Source organism: Staurois parvus, unplaced genomic scaffold, assembly GCF_062004578.1.
Source record: "Staurois parvus isolate SC_StPar_1 unplaced genomic scaffold, SC_StPar_1.0 ptg001926l, whole genome shotgun sequence".
In the NCBI taxonomy this organism is placed as follows: Eukaryota; Metazoa; Chordata; class Amphibia; order Anura; family Ranidae; genus Staurois; species Staurois parvus.
The window spans coordinates 1-17,975 of NW_028319722.1; the positions used below are offsets into that span (position 1 = coordinate 1).

The 17,975-nt window shown below is 52.2% G+C and overlaps 1 protein-coding gene across 1 annotated transcript in view; it reads left to right on the forward strand.

Moving 5' to 3' along the window:
* The first annotated feature begins 2,901 nt into the window (after positions 1 to 2,901).
* The window catches only part of LOC149433253 (fermitin family homolog 2-like), a 56,580-nt gene continuing 41,506 nt past the window's right edge, over positions 2,902 to 17,975 (forward strand). The window contains 5 exon segments of the mRNA XM_089664504.1: positions 2,902 to 3,079; positions 9,210 to 9,242; positions 9,412 to 9,637; positions 9,761 to 9,863; positions 13,241 to 13,348. Of these exon segments, the coding sequence (XP_089520630.1) occupies positions 2,902 to 3,079; positions 9,210 to 9,242; positions 9,412 to 9,637; positions 9,761 to 9,863; positions 13,241 to 13,348 (648 nt within the window).

The following is a 17,975-nucleotide window of genomic DNA, read 5'->3' on the forward strand; positions in this document are numbered from 1 at the left end:
GTTATGTTTTTTTTTTTTATTGCATGTTTTTTGTGTGTGGGGGGGGGGGTTGTGTGTTTTTTGTTTTTTTTTCTCTCTAATCCTCCACTTGCAGTCGGCGCAGTCATGGCTTCTGTCACATTGTATAGTGAAATCAAAGGATCTCCTTTTCTTTGGGTGACTCTAAACCTGAAATAGGCAGCACAGTGGCTAAGCACTCCCCTGGCAGTCCTCGGGTTGTTGGTTCAAATCCCTACCACGGCACCACCTGCCTGGAGTTTGCATGTTCTCCCTGTGCCTGCGTGGGTTTACTCTGGGTGCTCTGGTTTCCTCCCACACTCCAAAGACATGCTGGGAGGTGAATTGGCTCCTATCTACATTGTCCCTAGTATGTGTATGTATGAATGTGAGTTAGGGACCTTAGATTGTACGCCCCTCGGGGGCGGGGCCTGATGGGAATGTACAATATATATGTAAAGCGCGGAGTACATTGACGGCGATATATAAGTACCTGAAATAAATGATGGTTGTGATCCGGCAGCTTTGCGTCCCCCATTCTAATGTTACTCTCTACCTTCTGTGGGCTGCAGATTGTAGAATTCGCACCCCGATATCCTCCCCTTAAAAGGCCGGAACACGTCGCCTCGGCTGCTGCTGCTCAGCTATTCGCATTTTTTTTTGTTTTGTTCCAAAGCCGGTTCAGGAATTCCTTCCAGTGCCAGTTTAAATACTAAAACATTTTAAGTCTTTGCATTCCTGGCCATCGACCCGGCTTCCAAATCTTCTGTTTGCTGAAAATGCGATTTCTCAATCCGTGCCGAGTTAGGAAATATTCCCGTGAATTAAAGAGGGACGCTGAGCGAGAGAATCGCGGAACGTCTCGGCCGAGGGAGAGAATCGCGGAACGTCTCGGCTGAGCGAGAGAATCGCGGAACGTCTCGGCGGAGCGAGAGAATCGCGGAACGTCTCGGCGGAGCGAGAGAATCGCGGAACGTCTCGGCGGAGGGAGAGAATCGCGGAACGTCTCGGCCGAGGGAGAGAATCGCGGAACGTCTCGGCCGAGGGAGAGAATCGCGGAACGTCTCGGCCGAGGGAGAGAATCGCGGAACGTCTCGGCCGAGCGAGAGAATCGCGGAACGGCTCGGCCGAGCGAGAGAATCGCGGAACGGCTCGGCCGAGCGAGAGAATCGCGGAACGGCTCGGCCGAGCGAGAGAATCGCGGAACGGCTCGGCCGAGCGAGAGAATCGCGGAACGGCTCGGCCGAGCGAGAGAATCGCGGAACGGCTCGGCCGAGCGAGAGAATCGCGGAACGGCTCGGCCGAGCGAGAGAATCGCGGAACGGCTCGGCCGAGCGAGAGAATCGCGGAACGGCTCGGCCGAGGGAGAGAATCGCGGAACGGCTCGGCCGAGGGAGAGAATCGCGGAACGGCTCGGCTGAGCGAGAGAATCGCGGAACGTCTCGGCGGAGCGAGAGAATCGCGGAACGTCTCGGCCGAGGGAGAGAATCGCGGAACGTCTCGGCCGAGGGAGAGAATCGCGGAACGGCTCGGCCGAGGGAGAGAATCGCGGAACGGCTCGGCCGAGGGAGAGAATCGCGGAACGGCTCGGCCGAGCGAGAGAATCGCGGAACGGCTCGGCCGAGCGAGAGAATCGCGGAACGGGCTCGGCCGAGCGAGAGAATCGCGGAACGGCTCGGCCGAGCGAGAGAATCGCGGAACGGCTCGGCCGAGCGAGAGAATCGCGGAACGGCTCGGCCGAGCGAGAGAATCGCGGAACGGCTCGGCCGAGCGAGAGAATCGCGGAACGGCTCGGCCGAGCGAGAGAATCGCGGAACGTCTCCGGCCGAGCGAGAGAATCGCGGAACGGCTCGGCCGAGGGAGAGAATCGCGGAACGGCTCGGCGGGGGAGAGGTATTGAATTGAAGGATCGTTCTCCGCGAGGCTTTGTGAACTGACATAAAGATATTACTATACAGGATTTGTTTCATTATTATTGTCCTTTATATCATCGTTATCAATACAATTCCTATCCCCATTATTACCGATCATTACTATCATTGTTATTCATTATCTATCTTTGTTATCAATATATTTATGATCATTATTATCCTTTAATATAGAAGGTAGAAGAGCTTACACTCTATTGGGGTATACGGGAGGATACAGGAGGCAGAAGAGCTTACACTCTATTGGGGTATACGGGAGGATGCAGGAGGCAGAAGAGCTTACACTCTATTGAGGTATACGGGAGGATGCAGGAGGTAGAAGAGCTTACACTCTATTGGGGTATACGGGAGGATACAGGAGGTAGAAGAGCTTACAGTCTATTGGGGTATACGGGAGAGGGATACAGGAGGTAGAAGAGCTTACACTCTATTGGGGGTATACGGGAGGATGCAGGAGGTAGAAGAGCTTACACTCTATTGGGGTATACGGGAGGATACAGGAGGCAGAAGAGCTTACACTCTATTGGGGTATACGGGAGGATACAGGAGGTAGAAGAGCTTACACTCTATTGGGGTATGCTGGAGGATACAGGAGGTAGAAGAGCTTACACTCTATTGGGGTATACGGGAGGATACAGGAGGTAGAAGAGCTTACACTCTATTGGGGTATACGGGAGGATACAGGAGGTAGAAGAGCTTACACTCTATTGGGGTATACGGGAGGATACAGGAGGCAGAAGAGCTTACACTCTATTGGGGTATACGGGAGGATACAGGAGGCAGAAGAGCTTACACTCTATTGGGGTATACGGGAGGATACAGGAGGTAGAAGAGCTTACACTCTATTGGGGTATACGGGAGGATACAGGAGGTAGAAGAGCTTACACTCTATTGGGGTATACGGGAGGATACAGGAAGTAGAAGAGCTTACACTCTATTGGGGTCCCAGTGTTCCGCGTTGACCAGTTTTGCCGCCATGTTGGGTTCCGGAGACGTCATTTTTCTCTTTTTTCTTGCAGATATCCGACATCCAGAAGAACTTTCGTTGCTCCGGAAACCAAGAGATCCGACAAAGAAAAAAAAGAAAAAGATCGAGGATCAGGCGGAAGAGAACATTCTGGAACTAGAGGGGCCCTTACTGACACCGGGGTCCGGTCAGTATCACACCCCCCTCCCCCTCTCCCCTCCCCCTCCCCCCCCACCCCCTCCCCCCCCCCCAATCCATTACTCCATGAGAATTCGTTGTATTGATCTGTTACTAATATATTGTACAACCAATAACCCCGCCGATCGTTCCGTCTCCATTGTCCGTTGGCTCCATTCACAAAGCTTTCGTAGGGATAAGGGGCGTTCCTCTCCATCATGTGACTGCAGCAATCCATTCTCATTGGACGTGCCCTAAAATCGAATAGAAGGATCGTTCTCCGCGAGCTTTGTGAACTGAGCCGATGTCCTCTTTATAGGAGGAAGCCGCAGTCCTTCATTGGGGATCGTTTCTGAATTAAAGCAAAAATGTAACAAAAACAAATCCTATGCTGTACATCTCTCAGCGCCCTCCCCATATGACGTCGCTATAAAATCGCTGAAAGTCCAGGAAACTACAGAGGGGTCTGCCAGAAATCCAGTGCGCATCCCACTGCCCAAGAGGCTGAAAACCTTGTCTCTGGTCTACTGCAATCTCTACGAAGTGCTGTCCAGTTCCATGAACTAGAGAACACCTCCTCCCTCTCCAGAACATATGCAGGTGTTTTGTAGTCCAGGAGGAAAGAACTGGGCGGGGCTGACAACACTGCTTGAGACTTCAATGCAGCAGAGTCAATGTGGTCATCCCCAAGGGGAAGTTAGAGGCTCACTGGAGTTTTGGCAGGATCAGCAGGCATTCCTCTGGACTTGCAGCATTTTTTTATAAGGATACGACCTGGGAAAAGGCGATTGCGAAATGTCGGTTGTTTTGTTTTTTATAAAAACTTTGCCCCGACACATACTAAGGCCTCATGCACAGGGGGCATTTATGCAGCCACATTTGGGGGCGTCAGGTTTTTTTTTTTCTTTTTTGGGGGGGTGTTTTTTTTTGTATTTTTGCTTTTTTTGGGGGGGGGGAGGGAGTTGGGGTTTTTTTTTTTTTTTGCTTTTGTTCTTTGGGGTTTTTTATTTTTTTTTGGAGGTTGGGTTGTTTTGTTTTTTTTTTTGTTTGTTTTCTTTTGTTTTTTTTTTTAGTTGTTTTTTTGCTTCTTTCAACCGCCCCTCCATGTTATCCTCTGCGACCATTGGCGGCGCAGTCCTAGGAGAGATTTTGGGTTTTCGCTCAACAGAACTTTCAGATTTCGACTCGTCTGTGGCCTGGATAAGACAGACTGCTGGTTGGCTGTACATCGAACAGCTGATGTCACCGCTTCCAGGCTCAGTCCCGCCCACCACTGTGATGCGCCCCGGACTGTAGAGCCGCGCCCTGCGAATCGCGTTCTCTGTCCGTAGTAAAGTTTTTATTACTGTGCCATCTCAGAGTATAAATTCACAATGGCGGCTCCCATCTGGTTTTCTGATCATTTGGCGTCTAAACTAAAGCTACTTTCACACTGATCCGCCGCAAACACACAGCAAAAACGCATACGCATGTTTACCGCACTTTCTGCGCGTTTGTATAGGACACGTGACTTAAATACTGCCTTCTCAGAGGCGTTTTTGAGGCACTTTTCAGGCATTTTCCATTGATTTCAATGAGAAGACGCATTTCTTCTCAGAGGCGGGATTTTTTTTTTTCCTCACTCCCCAAACATGCCCCAAAGATGCTGCAAGCAGGAGTTTTTACATGGCACCGCAAACGCAACGCCTGAGTGTGAAAACATACACAGACGTACATGCACAGACGTACATGCACAGACGTACATGCACAGACGTACATGCACAGACGTACATGCACAGACGTACATGCACAGACGTACATGCACAGACGTACATGCACAGACGTACATGCACAGACGTACATGCACAGACGTACATGCACAGACGTACATGCACAGACGTACATGCACAGACGTACATGCACAGACGTACATGCACAGACGTACATGCACAGACGTACATGCACAGACGTACATGCACAGACGTACATGCACAGACGTACATTCACAGCCATATCCTTGTGTACCTTCACATACACAGATTCACATTCACAGACGTACATTCACATATACAGACGTACATTCACATACATATCCTTGTATACTTTCACATACACAGACGTACATTCACATACATATCCTTGTGTACCTTCACATTCGCAGCTGTACATTCACATTCACAGCCGTACATACACGGACGTACATTCACATACACGGACGTACATTCACATACACGGACGTACATTCACATACACGGACGTACATTCACATACACGGACGTACATTCACATACACGGACGTACATTCACATACATATCCTTGTGTACCTTCACATTCGCAGCCGTACATTCGCAGCTGTACATTCGCATTCACACATTCACAGACGTACATTCACAGATGTACATTTACATTCGCAGCCGTACATTCGCAGCCGTACATTCACAGATGTACATTTACATTCGCAGCCGTACATTCGCAGCCGTACCTTCACATACATAAGGAAGCATTTTTCTTGAGCGTTTCAGATGATTTTTTTTTCACTTTTTAACGCTGTGAAAGTCTCCTACGGATGGAGCTGCTCAACTTCCACAAATCCAGGTATGTTTATTAAAGTCATCCGACACGAGGAATATCCACCTGACCCTCCTACGCGTTCCGCTCCCTAAGGAGCATAGTCAGTGTATGAGAGTCTCTATGACTCAGCACTTTAACCCCTGGACACCGAGCGCACGCAAATATGTGGCCTCTGGGCCTTGACGCCGAGCGGGCGTATATTTGCGTACCATTATAAAATACATGTGTGCTGAGAGTGCGCGCCCTGCATGCTCCCAGCACATATGTCCATGACTCATGGAAAGGTCCCGATCTCCCCTTGCGCTTGGGACCTTGTCCGATCATGTGCCGGCGAATCACGGTGGTCACATGACCCTAAAACCCCGCCCACCTCCCAGCTTCTGAAACTGTTAAAGGGCCGGGAGGCACGGGCACAAAGGGGTTAAGGAGTGAAACGCGTAGCTCCTTGGTCATAATGACTCTCCTAGACCCTATGACTGAGCTCCTTGGGGAGTGAAACGCGTAGCTCCTTGGTCACAACGACTCTCCTAGACCCTATGACTGAGCTCCTTGGGGAGTGAAACGCGTAGCTCCTTGGTCACAACGACTCTCCTAGACCCTATGACTGAGCTCCTTGGGGAGTGAAACGCGTAGCTCCTTGGTCACAACGACTCTCCTAGACCCTATGACTGAGCTCCTTGGGGAGTGAAACGCGTAGCTCCTTGGTCACAACGACTCTCCTAGACCCTATGACTGAGCTCCTTGGGGAGTGAAACGTGTAGCTCCTTGGTCATAATGACTCTCCTAGACCCTATGACTGAGCTCCTTGGGGAGTGAAACGCGTAGCTCCTTGGTCACAACGACTCTCCTAGACCCTATGACTGAGCTCCTTGGGGAGTGAAGGGCGTAGGAGGGTCCGGTGGATTTTTCTTCGATTTGACAACATTATAAAACATACTCTGGACTTGTGGAAGTTGAGGGGCTCCATCTTTGTGTATTTGTTGCCGAAGCCAGTGGATCATGGACCGTGTTGGAGCCGGCTTCCTTCTATTGGTGGCAGTGGTGGGGTGTCGGCTTGTAATGGGGACAATCTGTGCATCGGAGTTGTGGAGAGAAGTATAACCGACTCGCCCTGATTATCCCGTGATTGTCCCCCATAGATCGGGATTTGGTGTATTTTTGTAATAAAAGCAAAACACCATTGAGGAAAGCCAACCAGTCCCCCCTCCCCCACCACTTATCCTGAGTTTCTCCATTGTGAGAGGAGTCCCTAATGCCACCAATCAGATTTATGGTTTTTTTCTGCAGCTGCAGTTTTCTGGTGCATGCTTGTAAATGATTGGTGGCTGCGAGGCGACGTAGAATGGTTCTACTTAATGGGAAGCCATATGCTGGCTGCCATTCCTGACCACATGAAAATGTATTGCCTGGCTGTCTATGGCTTTGTGTCTGTGTAGAGTTTGCAGCCAGAGAAGTCGAAATGACTCCGGAATCCCTGACTTGTGCGGTTGTCCCAGGTCAGTGACTCTGAAAGCTGGCCAGGGAATCGCCCTGCACTAAACATTAACCCCTTCCACCCCAGTTAACCACCCTAGTAATTAAGAAAAGAAAACCAAACCCAGTATTATGGAGTCGGTCCCCCATCATGGCCACGATTATGGAGTTGGTCCCCCATCATGGCCACGATTATGGAGTTGGTCCCCCATCATGGCCACGATTATGGAATTGGTCCCCCATCATGGCCACGATTATGGAGTCGGTCCCCCATCGTGGCCACTATTATGGAGTCGGTCCCCCATCGTGGCCACTATTATGGAGTCGGTCCCCCATCGTGGCCACGATTATGGAGTTGGTTCCCCATCGTGGCCACGATTATGGAGTCGGTCCCCCATCGTGGCCACGATTATGGAGTCGGTCCCCCATCGTGGCCACGATTATGGAGTCGGTCCCCCATCGTGGCCACGATTATGGAGTCGGTCCCCCATCGTGGCCACGATTATGGAGTCGGTCCCCCATCGTGGCCACGATTATGGAGTCGGTCCCCCATCGTGGCCACGATTATGGAGTCGGTCCCCCATCGTGGCCACGATTATGGAGTCGGTCCCCCATCGTGGCCACGATTATGGAGTCGGTCCCCCATCGTGGCCACGATTATGGAGTCGGTCCCCCATCGTGGCCACGATTATGGAGTCGGTCCCCCATCGTGGCCACGATTATGGAGTCGGTCCCCCATCGTGGCCACGATTATGGAGTCGGTCCCCCATCGTGGCCACGATTATGGAGTCGGTCCCCCATCGTGGCCACGATTATGGAGTCGGTCCCCCATCGTGGCCACGATTATGGAGTCGGTCCCCCATCGTGGCCACGATTATGGAGTCGGTCCCCCATCGTGGCCACGATTATGGAGTCGGTCCCCCATCGTGGCCACGATTATGGAGTCGGTCCCCCATCGTGGCCACGATTATGGAGTCGGTCCCCCATCATGGCCACGATTATGGAGTCGGTCCCCCATCATGGCCACGATTATGGAGTCGGTCCCCCATCATGGCCACGATTATGGAGTCGGTCCCCCATCATGGCCACGATTATGGAGTCGGTCCCCCATCATGGCCACGATTATGGTGACCTCCCCCCTCCTTTTTTGGCTCTAACAAGCTTCACTCTTCTGGGAAGACTTTCCACAAGATTGGAGGGTGTCTGTGGGAAATTGTGCCCATTTGTGAGGTCAGGTACTGATTTTGAATGAGAAGACCTAGTTTGCCATTGGTGTTCCAATTCATCCCAAAGGTGACTGAGGTCAAGGCTCTGTACAGGACACTGGAGTTCTCCACACCAGACTGGTCATCCATGTCTTTATGGAGCTGGCTTTGTACACGGGGGACAGTCATGGGGGGACAGAAAAGGGTCTTCACCAAACCGTCACCACAAGGCCACCCTTATACTACCTGAATCTGTGATCACCTGGTACACTCGGTACCGGGTCTTCTCTCTTCTGATCTATAGAATGGGAAGAGCCGCCTTCTGGTGCCTGCAACACTACATGGTGACTTAGGAACGTCCCGTTGGGTCTATCAGTAGGGTCCTCACAGGCCCCTAAAGTATAGTAGCATAATGAGGTCACAACGAAGGGGCGGCACCAAAACTGACCGCTCGCCCAGACAGCAGCATTGGATCACCGGTGTTCACTCCTGGGAGGGGCGCTGTGGAGTTTCACGTGTTATCGTGTACAGGTAAGTTAACAGGGACTTAGAAAGGACTCTAGTCCCTAGTTGTGGATTAGTGGTTGGGGGGGGGGGGGGGGGGGCTTTTCCTATTTTGGCCTAATTTGTCCCGTTGTGTCCAGGTTTTCCCCAGTTGTAACCACATTTTTCCCAATCATGACCAAATGGGCTTTAAAGACACCAGTTGAGCTTGACAGCAAGCCAGTGAGCAAATGCAGAACCAGATGACTCTCTTGGCATTTTTTCCGGCACAGGTTTTCTGTAACAGAATTGGATGTGTCTCTTCAAGTGCTCAGGATTTTTTCTTTCCAGATCTCATCCTCCCCCCTTCACTTCTCTCTCTGGCTCTCTCATTTCCTCTCTTTTTTTTTTTCCCCTCCTTTCTTTAGGCTCTGATGTTCTTTACATTGGTCCTGTTAAAGGTGAGTCTGGCTGCCTGCTGGGCCTTGTGTCTCTGTTCTGTTTTCACTCCTCGTTTTCCTTCCTTTTTGTGCATCTGACGTGTGCTAAAGCATGCAAGAAAATCTGCGTTCTGGTCTCGTCCTGTGCGCTGCCTTAAACCTTCTTCTTTTTTTTTCTTCTCTGTATTAGGAAGTATATACTCAAGTCCCGGGCTGTACAGCAAGACCATGACTCCCACCTACGACTCCCGGGACGGCAGCCCCCTATCGCCCACCTCGGCATGGTTTGGTGACAGCGCCCTCTCTGAGGGCAATCCTGGGATCTTAGCCGTCAGCCAACCCATCACCTCTCCCGATATTCTCGCCAAATTGTACAAGCCTCAAACCCTTCTTGACAAAGCCAAGATAAGCCAAGGGTGAGTCGTGTTCTTCTGTCTGAATGGGCAAAGCGCAGTTTGCCTGGAGTTCAGCTTTATAAATGCTTCAAATAAAAGTCCAATCTGTTGACCGCACTCTGCTTTCCCTTTACCATGTTGCAGGTGGTTGGACTCCTCCCGATCACTCATGGAACAAGATGTGAAGGATAATGAAGCCTTGCTACTTCGATTTAAATACCACAGCTTCTTTGACTTGAACCCCAAGGTAATTCAATGCTTTCGTTTCCTCCCGGTGAGCTGCACCGACTTGCAGACATCTGTGAAGCAGACGGGTATTTCAAGGGTCAAACTGGTTAATGAAGAACTTCTGTGGGTCTCCTTTATACTGGGCGTCTGTGGAAAGATCAAAACTGGGTCAGATGGGACCTTTTGTAAATATTCAAAAAGATGCATCGGAGGGTTAATGACCAACTTCTTCTCCTGCCCAATTTTTGGACTGCATATTTGGGGATTAGCGAATCTCCTACCTAACCTCTCGCGCTCCTGTAGCCACTTACATGCCTCCTCCTTCCACTGAACACGTAGTCCATAGGGCGTATTACCCCCATCCTGCTTCAACTAGAGCATTGTCCACATATACACATATCATACATTTCCAAGAGTCTGTAGACTCCTAGTCATCACACCCATGTGAGCATGTTGGATGTATCATTCTAAAACCATGGCCATCAATATGGAGTTGTTCCCCCATCTTGGCCATTAATATGGAATTGTTCCCCCATCTTGGCCATCAACATGGGCTTGCTCCCCTATCTTGGCCATTAACATGGGGTTGCTCCCCCCGTCGTGGCCATCAGCATGGGGTTGCTTCCCCCCCGTCGTGGCCATCAGCATGGGGTTGCTTCCCCCCCGTCGTGGCCATCAGCATGGGGTTGCTTCCCCCCCGTCGTGGCCATCGGCATGGGGTTGCTTCCCCCCCGTCGTGGCCATCGGCATGGGGTTGCTTCCCCCCCCGTCGTGGCCATCGGCATGGGGTTGCTTCCCCCCCGTCGTGGCCATCAGCATGGGGTTGCTTCCCCCCCGTCGTGGCCATCAGCATGGGGTTGCTTCCCCCCCGTCGTGGCCATCAACGTGCACTTGCTCCTCCTAATATGATGTTGTTCCCCCCCCCCCATTCTCTTTTTGGCTCTAAGAGCCTCTACTTTACTGGGAAAAGTTTCCACAAGATTTTGTAGGATGTCTGTGGGAATTTGTACCCATTTGTGAAGTCGGGTATTGATGTTGGATGAGAAGATCTGGCTCACCGTTGACATTCCAGTTCATCCCAAAGGTGTTCAGTAGGTTGAGGTCAGGGCTCTGTACAGAACACTGGAGTTCCTCCTCACCAAACTGGTCATCCATGTCTTTATGGAGCTGGATTTGTACACCGGGGACAGTCATCTTTTTAATAAATCCGTGGAAGTGTGAAAAACGAAAACCCATAAGTGAACAAAAACATGCAAAACGCCAAAACAAAAAAGTGCACTTAGGGGTGTGTTTTTGTCCAGCCCCGCCCCCCCCCCCCCGAAATGGGTTGAACCTCTACCCTGATCCCCGGGGCACAATGCTCCTGACAGGGACACAGGGTTTCTGACATGGTCCACCTAGCCAAAAGGCCTGGTGGACACCTTTCCTTGTGGCTAGCCAAAGCCAACCACCAAATTCGAGATCAGGGAGCTTGCCCGAAGAAAGACCCCCTTCCCTGGGAACCGGGGAGGAAGGAACCTAAGGGCCACACATCCTCCCCCCTAGACTTCAGGGCATCCTGGAGGACCCTCACCCTCCATCCATCTGAGACAAACGCACACAAATGGTGAGGATAATTAAATAAGTGGCCGTGTAACTGTGCCCTGGCCGGGCCCTGAGATGCAGTCATGGGGGACCTGGAAGGGGTCTTCACCCAACTGTCACTAAAAGTATGGAAGAGAAGTATTACCAGGACCCTGAAGACATCTGAACACCATCATTGGGGGGGGGGGGGAGGGGGGTTCACATTCTTTTGCCCATGTAGTGTATGTGGAGGAGGAGTAGGACCTCCCTCACCAGCCGGGTTTCAGTTGTGTAAACATTCTGTACTGGGTCAGCAGTGAAATCTGCGCCGTGTGACGGGACGACCTCTAACCCAGCAGATGTGCCCAGAGTTGGCGTAAACCGATTTCTGCTGTCTGCTGATATGAGCCGGTGCTGCTGCCCGGAACACGTGTCGTCCATACATGTGACAACCATCATTGGATACTGCAGAGGAAAGGTCACTCGATAAATCATTGCTTGTACCAGAAACCAATACAAATTGGATCTGAAGGACGAGATCCATGAAGTATCATTGTGTGTATGGCCAGCCATAGAGTAGATCAATAGATCGATGCAATGTCATTCGTTCATCTATTCCAGGTATGGGGAGACACTGATGGAATACTTCCCCTCCCCCCCCTCCCCATCTGAGCAAGATCTGGTTCCTCCTGTTGCCCCTACCCCGACTCTGTAGTCTCACTCCTCATGTTGCATTCTGTACAATCCTCCATTCAGTTCTAGGTCTGATTTCACGGATCTGATCAAACCTTTCTCTCCCGTTGTCAAGGGTCACTATAGGGGTAGTAAGGTTGACCCCCCCCCCAAAAGTACAAAAAGCAATAAAAAAAAAAAAAAAAAACTTGTCAGAGGTTCTCCATCCGCCCCCCCCCCCATGTCAACCCTGGTTTTCTGTGCTTCTCTATGCAATGCAGGCAGATCATGGCGGCTGGTGGGAGGGGCCAGAAGAGGGCTGTACATAGCTGCCTGAAAACATTCCAGCACCTGGCCCCAGTACTCCTCTCAAGACCCCTCAGTCCTGATGCAAGCAGTGGGCTGGTTTATGGGAGGAGTTATGCTAATATCAAAATTCCCTGATTGGTGGGTGTCAGTCTGGAGGAGCGGGCGATTCATACAGATGACCCTAGGTAATGCATGTGATGGTGAGCCTCCATGATGGAAAGAGCTGAAATCCAAGAAATGAAAGGGGCGGGGCCAATTAGTCAGGCTGGGGAGGAAAGGGCTGGATGATGCTGGGCAATGAGGTGGAGCTCTGTCTGATTGGCTGCAGCTTCCAATACACACTGTGAGAAGCTCCCAATGTGCAGTGACATCAGAGGAAGCCATTCCAGTCCAGGGGAGGAGCCGGTACGCCTGTTCAAGTCTGAAGGGGAGGAGCTGGCCCACCTGTGCAGGAGTGAAGGGGAGGAGCTGGCCCACCTGTGCAGGAGTGAAGGGGAGGAGCTGGCCCACCTGTGCAGGAGTGAAGGGGAGGAGCTGGCCCACCTGTGCAGGAGTGAAGGGGAGGAGCTGGCCCACCTGTGCAGGAGTGAAGGGGAGGAGCTGGCCCACCTGTGCAGGAGTGAAGGGGAGGAGCTGGCCCACCTGTGCAGGAGTGAAGGGGAGGCTGTAGAGAGGATTTAAGACTTAAAGGGGGGGGACTTGGGGGGGGGGGGATTTGAAGGCTGGGCGTGCTCTCTCTGCAGCGTGAGCGCCCCGTTGTGGCCTCGCAGGGCAGTGCAGACTTGTTTGCTGTGTCAGGTTGGCAGGAATACTCTCGAATGACTTCCAGATGTCTGTGTCGCTGTCTTGCAGTATGACGCCATCAGAATCAATCAGCTCTATGAACAAGCCAAGTGGGCCATTCTGCTGGAGGAGATCGAATGTACGGAGGAGGAGATGATGATGTTCGCAGCTCTGCAGGTAAGGCACTCGGGATGGTTTTCCCTCTAACCGCGTCCCAGACGGCAATCAGCATGTTGCAGGAGAAGACTCATGCGGGTTGTATTGTATTGACCTGAATTCTTCGTTCCATAGAACAGTAAAGATGTATGGGGGGTGTGGTGGGGGGATGGGGGTGTATGTACAGGTGTGCGGGGGGTGTATAGGATGTATCGTGTGGTGGGGGGATGGAAGTGTGCTGGGGGGGTGTATATGATGTATGGGGGGTGTGGTGGGGGGATGGGGGTGTGCTGGGGGGGTGTATATGATGTATGGGGGTGTGGTGGGGGATGGGGGTGTGCTGGGGGGGTGTATATGATGTATGGGGGGTGTGGTGGGGGGATGGGGGTGTATGTACAGGTGTGCGGGGGGTGTATAGGATGTATCGTGTGGTGGGGGGATGGAAGTGTGCTGGGGGGGTGTATATGATGTATGGGGGGTGTGGTGGGGGGATGGGGGTGTGCTGGGGGGGTGTATATGATGTATGGGGGTGTGGTGGGGGATGGGGGTGTGCTGGGGGGGTGTATATGATGTATGGGGGGTGTGGTGGGGGGATGGGGGTGTGCTGGGGGGGTGTATATGATGTATGGTGGGGTGGGATGGGGGTGTGGGAGGGGGGGGGGTGTATGTGATGTATGGTGGGATGGGGGTGTGGGGGGTGTATATGATGTATGGTGGGGTGGGATGGGGGGGGTGTATATGATGTATGGTGGGGTGTGGGGGGGGGGGTGTATATGATGTATGGTGGGGTGGGGGGGGTGTATATGATGTGTGGTGGGGGGATGGGGGGGTGTGGTGTGGGGGGGGTGTATATGATGTGTGGTGGGGGGATGGGGGTGTGTGTGGGGGGGTGTATATGATGTATGGTGGGGTGGGATGGGGGTGTGTGGGGGGGGGGGTGTATATGATGTATGGTGGGGTGTGGGGGGGTGTATATGATGTATGGTGGGGTGGGATGGGGGGGTGTGGGGGGGGGGTGTATATGATGTATGGTGGGGTGTGGGGGGGTGTATATGATGTATGGTGGGGTGGGGGGGTGTGGTGTGGGGGGGTGTATATGATGTCTGGTGGGGTGGGATGGGGGTGTGTGGGGGGGGGGTGTATATGATGTATGGGGGGTGTGGTGTGGGGGGGTGTATATGATGTGTGGTGGGGGGATGGGGGTGTGTGGGGGGGGTGTATATGATGTATGGGGGGTGTGGTGTGGGGGGTGTATATGATGTGTGGTGAGGGGATGGGGGTGTGGTGGGGGGGGGGTGTATATGATGTATGGGGGGTGGGGGGGTGTATATGATGTATGGGGGGTGTGTGGGGGGGTGTATATGATGTATGGTGGGGTGGGGGGGGTGTATATGATGTATGGGGGGTGTGTGGGGGGGGTGTATATGATGTATGGGGGGTGTGGTGTGGGGGGGTGTATATGATGTGTGGTGAGGGGATGGGGGTGTGGTGGGGGGTGTATATGATGTATGGGGGTGGGGGGGTGTATATGATGTATGGGGGGTGTGTGGGGGGGTGTATATGATGTATGGTGGGGTGGGGGGGTGTAATATGATGTATGGTGGGGTGGGGGGGTGTATATGATGTATGGGGGATGTGGGATGTACAGGCAAGCAGATATACTGACCAGAAGAATGGATGAACTATCACGGGGCCCCGCAGCACCATAGTAATTCATTGATCTACAAGCGGACAGTTGCGGGTCGGATCCGTATACCATCTGTATACAGAACACCTCCAGGTCACCATGTTGCATTTTGCAGATAATTACTAGAAGTGCAGATTAAAAAGTAAAAAATAAATGTAAAATGTTTTGTAAAGTTGCTAAAAAATAACTTTATTCAGCGCGGGTCACACTGACGCAGCGCAGAATTTGCAGCGTTTTCTGTGTGAATTCCGCACAGCATCAGAATCGCACCCCATTCATATGAACTGCTGCTGGTGTGTATGTTAACACCCGAAAGCGGTCTGCAAAACGCGGTGCGATGTGCAGAATCAGATCACAGAGGTGTGAGTATCCGTGCGATCCGATTCTAGTGCCGACCCAAAAAAGGGTCCTGCAAGTTTTTGATGCGATGTGATTAGAGCCATACAGAATATCAGATCACACCGCACAGAATTCACATGTGGTCTGCAGGGAATGCGGTGCGGTTCCTGTGTGAATCACATGTGATATACCACACCACATGTATGTGAACCCGCGCTGAAAGTTTTAAAGTTACAGGAAAGGTCATGTAATAACATCCAATCACAACACAGCCTCCATCCGTTACATTTGTTACATTTTTTTTTTTTGATTTGCTACAAATTTTTTCCCCATCCTGGCATCCATGTCCCCCTCCTCCTCCCCCCATACATGTGTGTACATGGGGTCATCTCCATTCCGGTATCCATGTCCCCCATACATGTGTGTGTACATGGGGTCACCTCCATCCCGGTATCCATGTCCACCATACATGTGTATGTACATGGGGTCACCTCTGTCCTGGTGTCCGTGTCCCTCCCCTCCCCCCATACATGTGTGTTTACACGAGGTCACCTCTGTCCTGGTGTCCATGTCCCTCCCCTCCCCCCATGCATGTGTGTGTACGCGGGGTCACTGAACTGTTCTTGGCAGGACGGCCGCACATCTGAGAGCTATCTGTGGGATTCTGAGGTTTTGCTGATCTGTGCAGTTCAGGAATAGAACACAAAGCAGCCCAAACGTCGGGACTCGGCGGCCCAGAGACGGGACTCGGCGGCCCAGAGACGGGACTCGGCGGCCCAGAGACGGGACTCGGCGGCCCAGAGACGGGACTCGGCGGCCCAGAGACGGGACTCGGCGGCCCAGAGACGGGACTCGGCGGCCCAGAGACGGGACTTTTATTATTATGTTTTATTATTTTCTGCATTCGTATCGTATCAAATTCCACAGCTTTTTGCTGAATTATTGGAGCCGTCCTCTGCGACTGTCACAGTCCTAGTCCTGCTAATCTGCAACCTCATAGGTACCCTAGGCAGTCTCCTACAGAGCCAGTGACGGGGGGGGGGGGCACCAGGTTGGACCACACTATGCACTGCGGGATGCCCGATGGAATTTGCACAGAAATCGCAATGCATTCCTGTGGGAATTACGAGGGTCTCTGTGATGCCATTTCAGCCGACACTTTGTGCTCAAATCGCATCGGCACCAGGGAGGGACAGGACACTTTTTTTTTTTTTTTTAAACCCGCACCTGAACGTCACCCATGGAATGCGGTTTCTGGCAATCGCTTTGCGTGTTGCAATCTGTTTTGGGGTGTTATTGACACCCGTACCGGATCACATGAACGTGATGCGATTGTAATGCGGTGCAGGAAGCACACAGGATTCACAGCATTTCCCGCACCACCTTGGTGTGATCCAGGGCCCACAGCTGGACTCCGGGTTCAAATACTTTATTTAAATACATTCCTCAGTAGCCACGAGGATACAAATCCACATTGTGTGCTTAACCACACCCAGATATTACCTTGTAAAAGTAGTTGTGACTTCATCACTGGGTTGAGCTGTGGGAGGGGCCAAGCAGGCTCCACCCACTACAGAAAAATATAGGAGGCGGTGGAAACTAGGCCACTCAGCCTGCACAGGGAGAGACAGAGCTGTGGGAGGGGCCCAGCAGGTTCCACCCACTACTTGAGGGGCGAAGACTAGACCAGTCACCCTGCACAGGGAGACAGCTGTGGGAGGTGCCCATCAGGCTCCACCCACTACAGGAGGGGGTGGAAACAGGACCAGTCACCCTGCACAGGATATACAGCTGTGGGAGGGGCCTGTCAGGCCCCACCCACTACATGAGTAGGTGGAAACTAAACCAGTCACCCTGCACAGGGAGAGATAGCTGTGGGAGGGGCCCATCAGGCTCCACCTACTACATTAGGGGGTGGAGACTAGACCAGTCACCCTGCACAGGGAGAGACAGTGCTGTGGGAGGGACCCATTAGGCCCCACCCACTACAGAAAATGAAAGGAGAGTTGGGACAGCAGACCAGGAACCTTCTCCCCGCGCCCGCTGTCACAATTTAGAAAATGCTGCTATGCAGGGCTCCGCCCACCCGGCTGTGTCATTCATTCAGAGTTCTGTGAATGGGAGAACTACAATTACCATGAGCCATTGCTGCTGCCAGCTTGTAGCTCTCAATAAACGAACACGACGCTGTGAGCGCTCTAATGATGCTTCCTGTCATTGCCGGCCCCATACGGGATACAAGGAGACCGCTTACACTGAGGGCCGGTTCATACTCCATGCGGTTCAGATCCTTTTCTCTGCATCCAAAACGCACAGAAAGTCGGTGATATGGTTGTCAATGACAGTTGACATCAGCGCTTGCAGTTCCGGCGCATTCCGGATGCAGAAAAAAAAATAGAACAGGCTGCATTATTCCTGCACAGAACTGCACTGGAACGCGGTAGAACGCCCCGGAACGCACATGTCCCTATTTTAATTGAAGAAAGAAAGGGAGAAAATGTATTGGAACGCACCAAAACGCTTCAAAAAATGCCCTTGTGGAAACTCATCTGGAGCGCATCTGGACTGCGTTTCTATGGTGTGAACCGTCCCAGACTGTCTTCAGGAGCCTGAGATTGCACC